The following is a 14,320-nucleotide window of genomic DNA, read 5'->3' on the forward strand; positions in this document are numbered from 1 at the left end:
CACACCCCCTACCGGGACCCTGGCAGACAGGATTGAACTGAAAGGGGACCTGGTGCACTTCTAAGCCACTCTTTGAAGTCTCCCCCACGTCAAAGACACATTTAGGTATAAAAACAGGGCTTCTGCCCTACCACCTCAGACACTTCCTGGAGAAGATACCTGAACCAGAACCTACACCATGACAAGAAGAACTGCCTGGCTGCCTAAAGGACTCACCTGAGTGCTTTCTGAAGAGGACTGCTGCCTTGCTATTGCCCTGCTGTCTTTGCTGCTCTCTTGCTTTGCAGGGGTTGGCAGTCTGCTATGGCTGTGGCCACATGACCTGATGGCAGGCCAAGCCCTGTGACCAACCTACCACTTCTCACAACTAACGGCTGTGCACAGCGTAGGGTCGGTTGCCTGTTTGGAGTTGGAAGCAGTGCCTGGCTGCAACATGGCCTCTGTGGCTAACCCCAAGCCACGCACAAGCAAAAAGGTGGGCTGGCCACTGGGTTACATCACAGAAGTCATAGGCATTGTGAACAATCCAAGCTTCACAAAAAGAACAAGTGTAGCAAATGAGCCTCATCCATTCAACAGGAGAGTGGCAAGGATGTGGTATGTAGCCACCTGGTGTACATTTCAGATCACACTGTCGCAAATATATTGCTAGCACATGGTGTGGTAGTTTACAATTATTGACAGAAAGCACATTTTTCATTTAAAGGGCCACTCAATTTGTACAGACATCCAGTTTTACTGATAAAACTGTCCCAAATGACAGTGTGGAAATCAGGTTTTAGTGAATAGTTATCATTTGCACACCACTTACTACAGTGTCTTGATTTGTTTTGATCCTTTTTTAAAAATTTGTTTCCATCACACTTCAGAACTACAACAAAGTGCTCCATTGCCGCTTTCTTAACTTTTGATACATTTTGAAACATTTCTACAGTCAATTTAGAGGTACTTAGATTTTTAGGTGTTTGAAAGAAATTGATATCCTGCAGCCATACCTTTCCCAGCCTCTATACTCCTGCAAGACTGTCACATTGATCACTTTACAAAAACCTTTCACTTTGTAGTCCAGAATGAAAAGTGAATACCAATCCCCATGTTAAAAGAATATGCAGCAATTTATCAGAAGGCATAGCATGAAATTTTACCTCTGTCCTTGAACCACAACAAACGTGACAAGATAAAAATTAAATTTAAAAGCATCTTTATTGCTCATTTAACTTCTTAATTCCAGCTTGGTTATTTGTGGGGATGCTGCAGCACCCCACCCACACATCCTTCCAGCGCCTCTGGGTGTCTGTGCTTTCTGTTTCAGACGTTATTAAAGTAGTCTTGATAACGCGTCCCACCTTTAATAATTTAACTTACACAGGGACTCGTTTCAGGCCAATGAACCTTTTGGCCCTGATTGGGGACTCCTTAAGACGAGATATCTATTCAGCATTTCAATTAATAGATCAATAACCTCATCAATATTCACAATAGCGATCAATCAAACTAATTAATAGGAATCGAAACACACCATGACCCTCCAGCCATGAATAACCACACAAATTTAGTAAGATTTATGATATTTATTCCCTATTTGTTACACTCTACTAGCAAGTTTATTAGTCTCAATACCAGAAAACACATCAACAATGTCACAATATGGCAACTTGAATATGACTTAAACAAAGGAAAGATCATGAACATTAGAACAAAACACGACGTCAACATGAATCAACTTTAGCAGAGTATCATTAGCACATTATTCAACAAAGCAAGATTCAGTCATTTGTCTATTTGCATCCGAATTAGTGAACTCCTTAACTATCCTCTAATTAGCATCAGCATGTTGGGCTTCATGCAAAACAATTCAGTAACACAAATTTAGAAAACATCTAACTATGGCCTCTATCAAAAGTGCAGACGGTATCTAGAAAGGAAAGGCAAACAGACAATTCATCATCATATAGTTACCCTCCGTAATGGGTCAGCATACAGAATCAGTCTTCGTCCTCAGGACAGCAGTCGATCCACCATCAGCCAGGATAGAACAGCAAAGTCTCAGCAAACATGGCAGAAAGCTCTTCCCTCATAAGGAGGAGAAGTGCGTTATAGGGCAAGGAAAATATGAGGATGGTTTAAGACATCAGGCAACAAAGTCTTAAGGCAGAACAGCATGAATGGCTCAGTAAAAGACGCAGAATGGCTCAATAATGGCAGAATAAGAATGGCATGGTAAAAAGGCACGCAATGGCTGATTTCTACTTGTAACACGTCGTTAAATCGAATTTGCCAGACAAGTCTCTAATTTCCAATTGGTCTATGTTTGGTGCATCGTTATCTCTGTCCAATAATCCGTTGATCACCTTACTAGAATTTTCACCTAAAACAGTTCTCATGCAGTTTATTGGCTCCTGTGATTTACGTCTTCAACGGGTAGCATGTCAGGTAAGAAAAGTTACACTCCTCGCTTCAGTCAGTAGCTCCATCGTCTTTAACAAGTTAGGCGACCTTGTACCTTTTGCGAATTACACTGTTGCAGTCGGCAAGAATGTCTTCTTGAGCAAGTCGGGTCTCATGAGAAAGAATTTACTACGGTTACACACACACATCTCTAGCTTCTGGAAAAGTACAGCTTTATGTCCTTCAGGAAGACAGCACATTGCACGTTAGATAAACACATTTCATATGAGACCAGGCCGCTAGGCCCAGACCCTTGCTAACTAAGGCCTAGTGATTAATTCAGCAAAACCTTAATACAAGATTCATAAAGCTAGTACAAAATCATATATTAGTACATTATTTATTCATTAATAACTATGTTAATTAATCATCATATCAATTAGTGGCCACTCCCCGTGGGCACATTTCAAACGCGAACATTAATTTTCTTCCATCATGTTTTCTATGTAGCTTACTTATACATTATTTTGCAAGCTTTTCATGTTAATATTTGAATATAAAACTCCGCTCCAACAGTCTTCATTTTATTGCTGAGTAAATAGGATTATGGCTTTTGGTGGCAATAATGTCCCTTGTTCACTAAATTGTGCATGTTCTAATTGTTTTCTATTGGTCTTTGTATGCACTTTCCATGCAGCTTGTACTTATGAGGCATAAAGCGCTTTTTGTATTGTTGAGTAAATAGCTACTCCACTTGAATTTTTATACAGTTTTTCATAGCCTTGATAAGATTATGAAAGCTCCCCGACTGGTGTCGATTTTCTAGGCTCAACATTGTGTAGGGAAAGACGGGTGCAGTGCATGAGGCTAGGAGGCAGCTGGGAGCACAGGCCAGAACTGGTAAATGTGAAGTTTAGAAAATAAACTTTCGTAGCTAACCAGATAAAATCTGCCTTTTCTGTATACATAATCGAACCAGGACTTCCCAAGGGTCTGGAACGGTATTCAGCTTGAAGGGTGGCGTTCTAGCCTCTTGGTAAGCTCACAGCTGTCCAACATGCAGCGCTCTTGAATGTGTTTCCAGTTATCAGAAATATGGCGAACAGCCATCACTGTTAATAAATCAGAAACCTTCTTGCTAAATTTGTCCAAGATATCTAGGATTGCTGTAGAGCAGTGGTTCCCAACCTGTGGTCCGGGGACCCCTGGGGGTCTGATGACGCAGAAATGAAGGTTTTACATTTATTAGCGCTTAAACGTAGTGCCGCAATAATCAAGTGTGACTTTAACCGAACTAATAAAGATTGTACGGGGACAAATGTGCCCTCAGAGTAGTTTGCCAACATTTATAAGCGTGCTTTATATAACGTGATGCATTAGAATTGTACTAATCTGACATAACCGTAAACGTGTGCCATGATTTGCTTGTTTGAAATGTTTTAGCTTAGCATAACTTTAGTGGAGGCTTTGGCCTAGTTGCCTGTCTCACGGTTTAGATGCTCGTGCTTTTCCAATGTGCTAATAAAACGTGTATTCTTGCTTGAAGCTGTACTTTTCCAGTGAGATCGGTTCACATGCTTATCTTTAAGGTTTCGTGCCAGCCTGGCATCTTCTTCTTTGCTCCAAGGTCAATCTGCAGGTGCAGACAATGGACGCTCTGAAAGTGAGTTAATTGGTAAAATATGTTGCAACTTACGTTCCCGACTCCAAGGATAATGTATGCCTAGGTAGAAGCTTGTGAACTGTAGTTTTTGATTGGACAATTTGAAGCCAACCTATGAACCCTCCAATGGAAGACCCTACTGGACTTGAACTGTTGTCTATTTAAACCAGGTGCACAAGAAGAAAGTAGCCATTATTCGCCATTACGAACTTCACCAGCCATTTGCCAGCCATTCAGCTATTATGGCCCATCTTGCTACGACGCCATTTTGAAAGAGACTTTGATGTTTTCTCTAATCGAGAGAAAGAGACTTTAAGTAATTCTCGTCCTAGAGACTTTAACTTTGATTCGTCCCTTTGCATGAAGTAATAGTTTTATCCTTTTATCTTGCCGCTGTGAGGCAATTGCCCCGTCCACCCTGCCCCTTTGCCCCGTCCCATGCTGATCGGAAACCGGTACCTGTGAGACGAAGACTTCCTTGAATGCTGATTGAATTTGGTAAATATGAAAGGAAATTGTACAATTGCATTGTGTTCTTTTTAGGTAACCAACTGCTGATTTTTGATAAGAGCCCTAGTTAGGAGTTTTCCAAATTAATGTTGCTAAATTGTTTTTGCATGAAGTCCCACATGCCGATGCTAATTTGAGGATAGATGAGGATTCATTTGTCGCACGATGCAATTTGAGACCTTGTTATGCTGACCAATGTATGCAATTAGCTCATTACAGATTATAGTTTTAGTGGTTTGCATTGCTATTATCGAATGCATTATTATTCAAATGCTGCATAGATTGCATCTGTTTCGTCGTTATGGACAGCTATTAATGTTCATTTACATATATCATTTGGTGTTGAGACACATTTATATTGTGCTAGCTTTGTTAATATAGGGAAATAAATTCATTAACTTTGAATAAACTGGTGTGGTTATTCATGGCCGAAAGGTCATGATTCGTCAAAATGTTTTCTGGATTAATTGTGAAGTGTTATGTTGATCAGGGCATTGCTTATGTACGTTATTGATTATTGATTCGATTAAATTGATTACTCTCGGGTAAAGAGAGCCCCACATGGTCAAAAGATTCATCGGTCTAAGAGCGTTCAGATACAGGTAATTTATTAGGTCGGAACGCTCTATCAGGTCCGCGAAGCCTTGTCAGGGGGTCCGCGACTGCTTACAAAATTAAAAAATATTAACAAATATTGACATATTAGGTCTCATGCTTCCAGTAAGACACAGTGGGGGTCCCCGGATTCCAATGATGATTCAGTGAGGGTCCCCAAGTTCCATTAATGATAAAGTGGGGGTCCACAGAAGTAAAAAGGTTGGGAACTACTGCTGTAGAGTAAATCAGCAAAATAGATGCCTTTATTGGGCTTTGCAGTTCAAAAACATTGCACGTTCACTTACACAGCCACCCTTTGTTGTACAGCTAGAAGCTGCCAGCCACTGACAGGCAGGCAGGTGTTTAGTGATATGACTGCAGGCTGGGCAGAGACAAGCAATATATTCCACAAGCAGCTATCAAATGATCCTTGTTTTTATTCTGATTCAATCCAGCGATGGAAAGGATCTGTTCTTCTTCTAGGAGTGCGGTTCTCAGATTCCTTGTGTCTTTACCAAGACAGTGGGGCATATTCACAAGAAAGTGGCGCATCGGTCACGATGGGCCACATTTCTTGCATCACCCCAGCCCCATCTAATGACATCATGGTTGTGCTGTATTTTACAACACGGTGCACCATGGTAGTCGTTAGGTCAATAGCTATTGTGGCGCTTTGCTGCACTAGCGTAAAAAAATATTGGTGCTACAGCAGAAAAGCACAGGAAAGCCCATTGATTAAAATGGGTGTGTCTTTTTAATGCCTGCGCTGAGCAGGCATTACAAAGGATAGAAAAAATGGTGCAGTAAAATGTTGCACATTTCACTGCACCATTTTGTTGGGCCTCCTTGCATCGGAATGCCCTCCCTGAACACATCACACCTGGCGCAGGCATAATGTGCGCAGAAGTTTGCAAGGTGCCGCAATTCTCGCATTGCGTCACTTTGTACATACGGTGCAGGCGAAAGGCCCCTTTAATGCCGCCTTATCGTTAAAAAGAAATTGTCTCTAGGGCAGCGCAAGGTGCCTCTAGGGGCTTGTAAATATGTCCCAGTGTTTGTTGCGATGTTGGGTGGGAATCGGTTCTCTGTGTTAAGTGGGTTGCAGCAGGGATTGGTTTTAATTGGCAACACACTAGCGAGTCACATTTTCCAACCACAATAAACCTTACCTGCTCCTTACCTGCCAACAAGGGCAGTAGCCCAGAAGTGTATGCATAAGGATTGTAAAAATAACCTAACGCTGTTTGCTAAGTGCTCTGAGCTTCTGTGGCAGCACATTTTGAGTGTTTCCTGGCAGAAGGAAATATAATGTGGTAATAGTGCTCTAGACAGGGACACGGCTTGTGCCAGGTGGCCAGCGCGCCTTTGCGCGCTCTGCGTTGTGGAGGCGACCTGATACGCAGAGCCGCCCGGCGGGCCGCTTGGGGCATGGGTTAACACACCTGAATGTCACTTTTGTTCTTACTGTCAGGCGGATGGCTGACCATGTTTGCAACATGTACACTGTGGTCGGAGAGCTTGTGGTTTTGGCTGGTCTCGGGCTTTGTGTCATAGGTTATTTCATGATTTGACAGCTTCTGGATTACAGTATTGTTTCGCACAGCATTCGAACCAACTTTGGCAGGCAATTTATTCTTACAAGTATGTCTCTTTTAAACGAGCTGTTACTTTCAGCACTGTGTCAAACCTGCCCGCCGTAAATGCAAGGCCTTGTTTATAAATACCTGTCTCTTTCAGATAATTGCATGAGCCACGGAAGGAACAATGACTTCTACAGTTGTAAGGCTTTGTGGGTTTTTTGTGATTTCCAAGTACTATTCTGTAGTAGATCTTCCAGCTTCACCGGCAAGGTTGGCATGACCTGCAGTCATTAGTGGACTGTCATGTGGAGCACTGTGGTGCTCCATGGAGCCTTGTATTGCCCAGTGGAGCTGTGTGGTGCTGCTCAGAGCACTGTGATTCTTTGTGGAGCTCCCTGGTTATGCGTGGATCCCTGTGGTACCGTGTGAAACTCTGTGGTGCTGTATGGAGCCCAGTGGTGCTCCGTGGAGCCGCGTGGTGCTGCTTGGAGGACTGTGGTTCTTCGTGGAGCTCCCTTGTACTGCGTGGTGCCCTGTGGTACTGTGTGAAGCTCTGTGGTGCAGCATGGAGCACTGTAGTGCCCGATGGAGCCGCGTGATGTTGCTCGGAGAACTGTGGTTCTTCGCGGAGTTCCCTTGTACTGTGTGGAGCTCTGTGGCGCAGTGTTAAGCTCTGTGGTGCTGCTCGGAGCACTGTGGTTCTCCGTGGAGCTCCCTGGTACTGCGTGGACCCCTGTGGTACCGTGTGAAGCTCTGTGGTGCTGTATTAAGCACTGTGGTGCCATGTGGATCCCTGTTGTGCCCCCATTATGCGGGGGACAGGGGCAAGACTTCTGTTCTCCACACAGACTTGGGAAAGGTCTCCAAACCTGCGGGGCATGACGCGGAAAGGGATGCCCATTTAATAGGGTACGATGATCCTTTCTGGGACCTCTTCTTCACACCACAACCTCTTTCCTAATGTTGCATTCCTGCCTCTGTTAAGCTCATTAACTTGCCAGTGTATTCTGTTCTATGTGCACTGAAGGGGAACGGCCACAATTGCGGCGTGAAACCAACATATCAGCGGAAACCTTTATGGGTGTAAACCCCGTGGGTGAACACATAATGCAACCCAAAAATGCCTTGCAGAGTGCTTTACCACGGAGAAAAGAGCAATGTTTATAAATAAAGACATCTGGCACAAATGACAGAATTCCTTGCTTCTCAATAGCAAGCTTCAAAAAATCAGTCAGCAAACCACCAAATGAGAGAGATCAAGAGAAACAACGACTCCAAAAAGACAGAACTGAAACACTTTGGGACAATTGCTGTTGCTGGAGTTTTTTGCCACTTAAATCTGGTACTATATTTTCATTTTTATGGCACAAAGTTTTGAATAGTTCCAATTAGTTCATCTTTTAGCTTTTGAGGGCTCTTGTAGACTCGTCACTGTACTCCGGTTGGGTCATTAATCATTTGCTAATGAGCGACACTTCGGTAAAACACAATAATCAAGTTTCTTTTTTAGATGCAATCTAACCTTGTATGCTTAACCTGGCCAATCGTTTTACGTCGTACAACTCACTTTCGTAGGAAGTGGACTCTGCTGAAGGTCACTCCTTCCTTATTGCTGCCTGAAACCACAATCATATTTCTTTGGATATTTAATTTATTTCTACTGTAAACACAGGCAGGATTAATCCTTCAAGCCCTCCTTCCTTCTTGGTTATTTGCTCTGTCTTGTAGGGTTAACTAGGCTGCCAGGCGGAGTCTCTGCGCTTGGGGTGTAATCTCCGCACTGCAGTTCTCATTACGGAGATCCCCCATGAGTGTGGAGACTTTTTGTGAATTGGGCCCCAAGTGTTTTGTGCTCTTAGCTCAGTGAAAAACTGGCCCAACAAGTGAACTTGAGCTAAGGAAGCACACGGCATTTCATGAAGGATTTGGGGTTGCTAGGGTTGCCTTAGGCCTCTCCCTTCCTAAAAGCTGCTCGAAGTCCCATAGAGAACGAGCCAGTGAGAGCAAATGTGTTCAGTGAGGCTTTTCACATTGGGGGCCGATTCACAAACACATTTATAAGCTCGTAAATTAGTACTTCAGGAGTGCTCTTTCACGTATTCTAGTACGCCTTTGTGAATAGGCCTCAAAAAGTTCAACTCCCTACTAGTGAAAATGCAAAAAGGGCGCGTCCTTTCTATTTGTGCCAACTATATATTCTCAGTTATTGCCATTGTAGGTGTTTGGCAACAATTCACAAGGAAATCAGCGTACGTAAAAGAGTAATACTGTAGTACTACTTTATGCATGCTAAAAACTTGTCTATCAACCACAGGATGGTGTCTTATTAGCAAGTGGGAAGTTTGCAGTTGAATTGAGGCTGGAATTGTAGGCAGTGGCTCAGTGTGGTGTTTACGTTATTCTAGTAAAATTTTGCTACGTGCAGAAATACTTTCCCGACTTTATAAGGCTAATGACGATTTATTCAGTGTAAATTACAAGCTCAAATGCCTCTTTTGGAACAGGTATTGTGGTTTATGATTACCGCAGTGAATGGTCCTCATTGGATAGACATTGGGAGGATGAAGATGGCGCCCAAGCAGACCCCGAGCTGCAGGTCACACCAACAACTCAGCAGAGGCCATTTATTCGCGGATGCAATGCGCCCCCACCTGGCATTGCGTGGCCAGTGCTTCTATTTGGTTGTGCTGGTAATCTATTAGGATACCTTTGCTAAGACTAAACTCATTTCAGCTACCAGCCCTAATTCTCCAAAATCACAACAGAAAAGAACAAATATACCCTCTGGCTCTCCAGAAAATCACACGAAATTACATCACATAACCTTTAAGCACCAAATGATGGACAATTGTTTTTTCTTTTTAAATCGCCACTTATTGAAGGCTTGAGCCTGCAGTATGTTAACAAACAGTAATTCATACTAGGCACAGACAACCGGCTACAAAACTAGCAATCCTCAAGGCATACTTCAGGAGACAGGGTCCATCGTATGTATTGTTGCTCTGCCAACTGACTCTTTTTAGGTCTGGCGCTGGCCAGGTCCTTTTGATTTTACTAAAATAATATGTATACTCGACTTACTTAAAGAGGCTTTCAGCCACCTCTCTTCACCTATTGGTCTGTTGTCGTGTCATTCCTATTTGGTTCCGCCCACTACAGCATGGAGAAACCGATCAGCCTACTCAAGTCTCTGGTTATCGTCACTTTGAGGAGTTCTCTTCAGCGCCAGTGTTGCCTGGTGTGATTGAAGGACGCATTTGAAGTGAGCACGGGACACATTCCAGCTTTTTCATTTCCAGTCTCATTCCAATGCCATTTAAAATGGACTGTTGTTATTTCACAGCCTACCATATTGTATTGCAGGACTCGGTTTCACCAATGGCTCTTTGATAAACGTTGAAAAGGACAAAACGAACTTTATGGCAATAATTTGCAGCACACTTGTAACAGTTTTATGTAAACATAGGTGGGGCGTAATTTGAGTTTTAGTATCCAAATTTGTATTTTGTCAACCCTCTTTCCTTCCTTATTTCTATCTTCTTTCTTTCCCTTTTTCTTTAATTCTTTCTTTCTTTTTTGCCATGTTTATCTTCTTTCTTTTATGCCTTAATTCCGTTTTCTGTTTCTTCTTTCTTTTTTGCCATTTCTTTTTTCTTTCTTTCCTTTCTTTTTTGTTCTCTGGCCCTTTATTTCCTTCTTTCCCTTTTTATTTCATTCTTCTTTCATTGTATATTTCTTTCTTTTGTCATTTCTTCTTCCTTTCTTTTCCTTCTTTCTTTCAATTTTGCCTTTTTAATTCGTTCTCTGTTTTTTCCCTTCTTTGTTTCTTTCTTTCCTCTTTCTTTCTTTCTCTTGGCATTCTTTCATTATTTCTTATCTTCTTATCTTCTTTCCTTTTTTCTTTTGTGCCTTCATTCGTTTTTCTTTCCTTCATTCCTTTCCATTTTCGCATCTTTATTTCTTGCCTCCTTTACTTTTTCTTTTTTTATTTCCTTCTTTCTCTTTTGCCTTCTGTCTTTTTACTTTTCTTTCCCTTTTTCTTTCCTTCATTGTTTCCTTGTTCCTTTCTTTCTTTTCTCATTTCTTCTTCCTTTCTTTTTCCTTCTTTCTTTCGATTTTGCCTTTTAAATCCTTTCTCTCTTTTTTTGTCTTCTTTCTTTCTTTCTTTTTTTTTGCTCTAACACATACACATGCATGTGTCATTACACAGGTGCTCGCCAGCAGAGTGATGCGATTGCAAGCAGCAGCCGCTTCAGTGTGTCTTTTTTCTTTTTTGTTACCAATACTTCACAGCGTCCAGGAAAGGCAATTTGCTTTTCGCAAAGGTGCGAACTGTTGGCTTCGCCAATGCTTGTTCATGTTGACTTTTGGATGATGTAATTCGCATCAGTCTTTATTAGGACACTTACCTATGGCCAAGGCTTAAACAGCAGGTTGATGAGATATATGTAGCATGCGAAGGTCGTCCATCTAGGAATGCTTATAGGATGACTTTCATCCTTTGCAGGGTAATAAAATGGGGACTTCTGGGTTGGGTAAAAGTAGCAGCCGCCTTTAGCTCAGTTTGTAGGTTGTGCCCTCCAAATAGCGTCTTCTAATATATTCCAAAATCCAGTCCACTTCGTCAGAGCTTTGAAGCACGAAATAAATCTTATAATAATACATTTTTATAGATTGCGTTTATTATGGCTGTAATAAAGCTGCCATTTGACATAAATGAGGGACTCAGTAAAACAGGGGTCCTAGCAAATCATTATTTAGTGCCATCTACAACATATTCGAGTCATATAACTACCCCCTGGAGTGTTTGCCTTCAACAACCTAGTCAACCTCCTTAGTTTGTCTCTGTGATGCCTCTATATTGTTTTATTACATTGCATTGTCACGATCTTTGAAGTCTGGTAAATACAAATTTTTGCAGGACTACTCGGTGACTAAAAAGACCGTTCATAGTCTGAAAGTCATGATTTAAAAAAATTGTAAGACTGACTCCGCCATTCGTCCTTCTGAAGTCGGTAAGCAGAGTCTCATTGGTTTGGGCAATAATTTCACCTATTATTTACCTAGAGAAAAGGACTGCTGCTATTTATGGTGCTTGCGAACTGCATGGGTGCCTTGTGAAGCGCTATGTAAAACACATTGTATTATTATTAATTAAAAGTGCCCAATAAAGGTGCATTTCTAAATAAATGAATGTATTAAATCGATAGACTGATCAAGCTTTGCTGTTGTTAGTCACATAGAAAGATCACGTTAACAGCCCGTATACCCTTCAACGGCACCGATTAAACACCCTTTTACTTTTTATGAGCGATATATAGACAGATTGTTCATCCTACAAATATTATAATTTGAAAAAATTCTATAAAGCTTATACGTATGTAATTTCTATTTTGTGACACCAAATATGAGGTAAATACATTAGTGAATGAGTTTTCAGGTGAGGTGGTGTTTCTTGATAATCCTTCGTCGTTGACGGAAGTCCTGACCTCGTGCTTCCCCTCTATTCTTTCTTTCAGTGAGTGAAGGATACGACCTCTGTCACCTGATACCAGACAAGAAGTCGATGGTGGGGATGGACATGACAGATATGCCGGTGCCTGTCTGCAGGCAGAGTCTCGTCATCCACGCGGGCTGCCCCTCCAGGGACCACCCATCATCCTGTGAGAGGTCAGTACAGGTTGCTTAGTGCCTTTGGTTGCATTTGCGTATTTTCCTCGTTGTAATGCACCCTTTTCGTTTAGGTAGCATCCAGTGCCCCAGATCTTCAGGTGCCTGTTGAGTGGTTTGCAGAAATGCACCTAATAAAAATGGAGTTACACTGTCTTTGAAAGTCCTTTGATCCATACTTTTCTGGGTGTGTGCATGCATTTGAAATGTTATAACAAAGGAGTCTGATGCTTGCCCGGTGTGAACTCCCAGAGGTCCAATAATACACTGCTATATGACAGCCTTCTGCAACAGGCCATGAAGGGGCGGGGGCTTGGATATCTCATTCTTCACATCTTCTGAGGTTTTGGACTACTTCTTATGGTGCACTGAATGGTGGAACTGGCAGTAGTGCAATAGCCAAAAATACCCAAACAGTTGACTTTAAAACCAAATCACTTGTCTTCAAATCCCGGCATCTCCCTTTAACCAAACTGTGTCATCCTGGGCAAATGACTTGATCTTCGAGTCTGTTTGTTCCCTTATCTGTCATAATTGAAAGCGCTTTGAGTCGAGCTAAATGCAGGTCTGATGCTTTGTATACAGACTCACAGTTGAAGCGTATGCTTTGTGAGGGATTCATCGATTTACCTTGTAGTGGAGGCGTTCGGGATCTGGTCTGTCTGGGCTGCTCGTGACATATGAGGGAGATGTGAGTCCAACCACAGCTTTCTTGATCTCTGATAACCCCCTCCAAGACCATTTGAGATCATGCCATGCTTTGGCAGGTAAAAGTATTGGGCGGGGCTTGCCTTGGCTCGTTGGGGGCATCAGCCATTGGTGTGGTGTAATGTGCACAAGTCAGTTTCTCCAGCTGTCTTACAACGGCCAGTCTGATAGGTGCACTTTGCAGTTCTCCAACCCAACCGTTTTAGGCAGCTGGGTGGAAAAGAAGCACGGGCCTCCAGGGCCTGAAGGAGTGCCCAGCCAGCCAGCTCCATCCAATCCTGCTGCTGCTCTCATGCTGGCTCACAGCATGAGAGCACTGTCTGGATTGCTGAGGGAAGTTCATTCTTTGATTCATGCTTGGAGCCACAGACTGCAGAAGAGGACGGGAAAAAAGCACTTCGCTCGCCCCACACACTTTCAAATGTGAGACTGGTCCGACTGCAGGAACTGAAAAAGAAGAAAGGGCCCAGTATTTACCTGGACATGTAGATTTTTCTGCTGTGAGCACCAAAGGCCACGTTATTCCCCAGTGTACTCTGAATATGCAATGTGTGTGGTATCCAACAGGGCCGCCCCTTAACCAGGCCCTGAATGTGGAGCTAAGGGAAGAGTCTGCCAGATGCAGCCGTGTCGGCCCCGCTACATGTCTAGAGGCATGCTGACGTGTGTTACTGTGAAGGAGTCCTCGCCACGCCGAGGTGTCCACTGAGCAGTGCCCTCCATGAAGGTGTAACGTATGCCAAGGTGGTATCTGCTCTTCAGCGATCCCTGGCCCTGGCTGCAAGTGTCTCCAGACACACCGATGGATATTAAAGTGAACATTGGTGTTCATTACACAACTTAACAACAACAACATCAAAATACTTCTATTATTGCTAATTGTAACTGTTGGTTGTCTTGAGCTTGTACAGGACCCATGAGGCAACTGAGAGTTTTTTGGTTAGAAAACAGCATCCGCATCAAACTATAAAGTATTAACTACAAGAAAAGCCTAGTGGTAGTAAAATTATCAGAAGCTAGAATACTTTCTATGAGAACAATGCGGTTTTCAGGCCACCTCTAGCTAGGGCCTAGAGCCAGAGTCAGCATAGATTTGTCTAGGACAGGCCACTGGAATTCTGCAATTCTGAGGCCGCAACGTTATCCGCATAATGATGCATTTGCAGCATTTGCCACATAATTTGCCACATAATCCATAATGTAC

At 42.7% G+C, this 14,320-nt stretch overlaps 1 protein-coding gene across 2 annotated transcripts in view; it reads left to right on the top strand.

The window, feature by feature from the left end:
• GLIS1 (GLIS family zinc finger 1) overlaps window positions 1-14,320 on the top strand; it is a 1,044,855-nt gene that overhangs the window by 351,076 nt on the left and 679,459 nt on the right. For both annotated transcript variants that reach the window (XM_069232645.1, XM_069232646.1), the window contains exon 3: window positions 12,258-12,408. In XM_069232645.1, coding sequence (XP_069088746.1) covers window positions 12,305-12,408 — 104 coding nt within the window. In that variant the 5' untranslated portion in view covers window positions 12,258-12,304. The remainder of the gene's footprint in view (window positions 1-12,257; window positions 12,409-14,320) is intronic.

This window comes from Pleurodeles waltl, chromosome 4_2 (genome assembly GCF_031143425.1).
Source record: "Pleurodeles waltl isolate 20211129_DDA chromosome 4_2, aPleWal1.hap1.20221129, whole genome shotgun sequence".
Lineage (NCBI taxonomy): Eukaryota > Metazoa > Chordata > Amphibia > Caudata > Salamandridae > Pleurodeles > Pleurodeles waltl.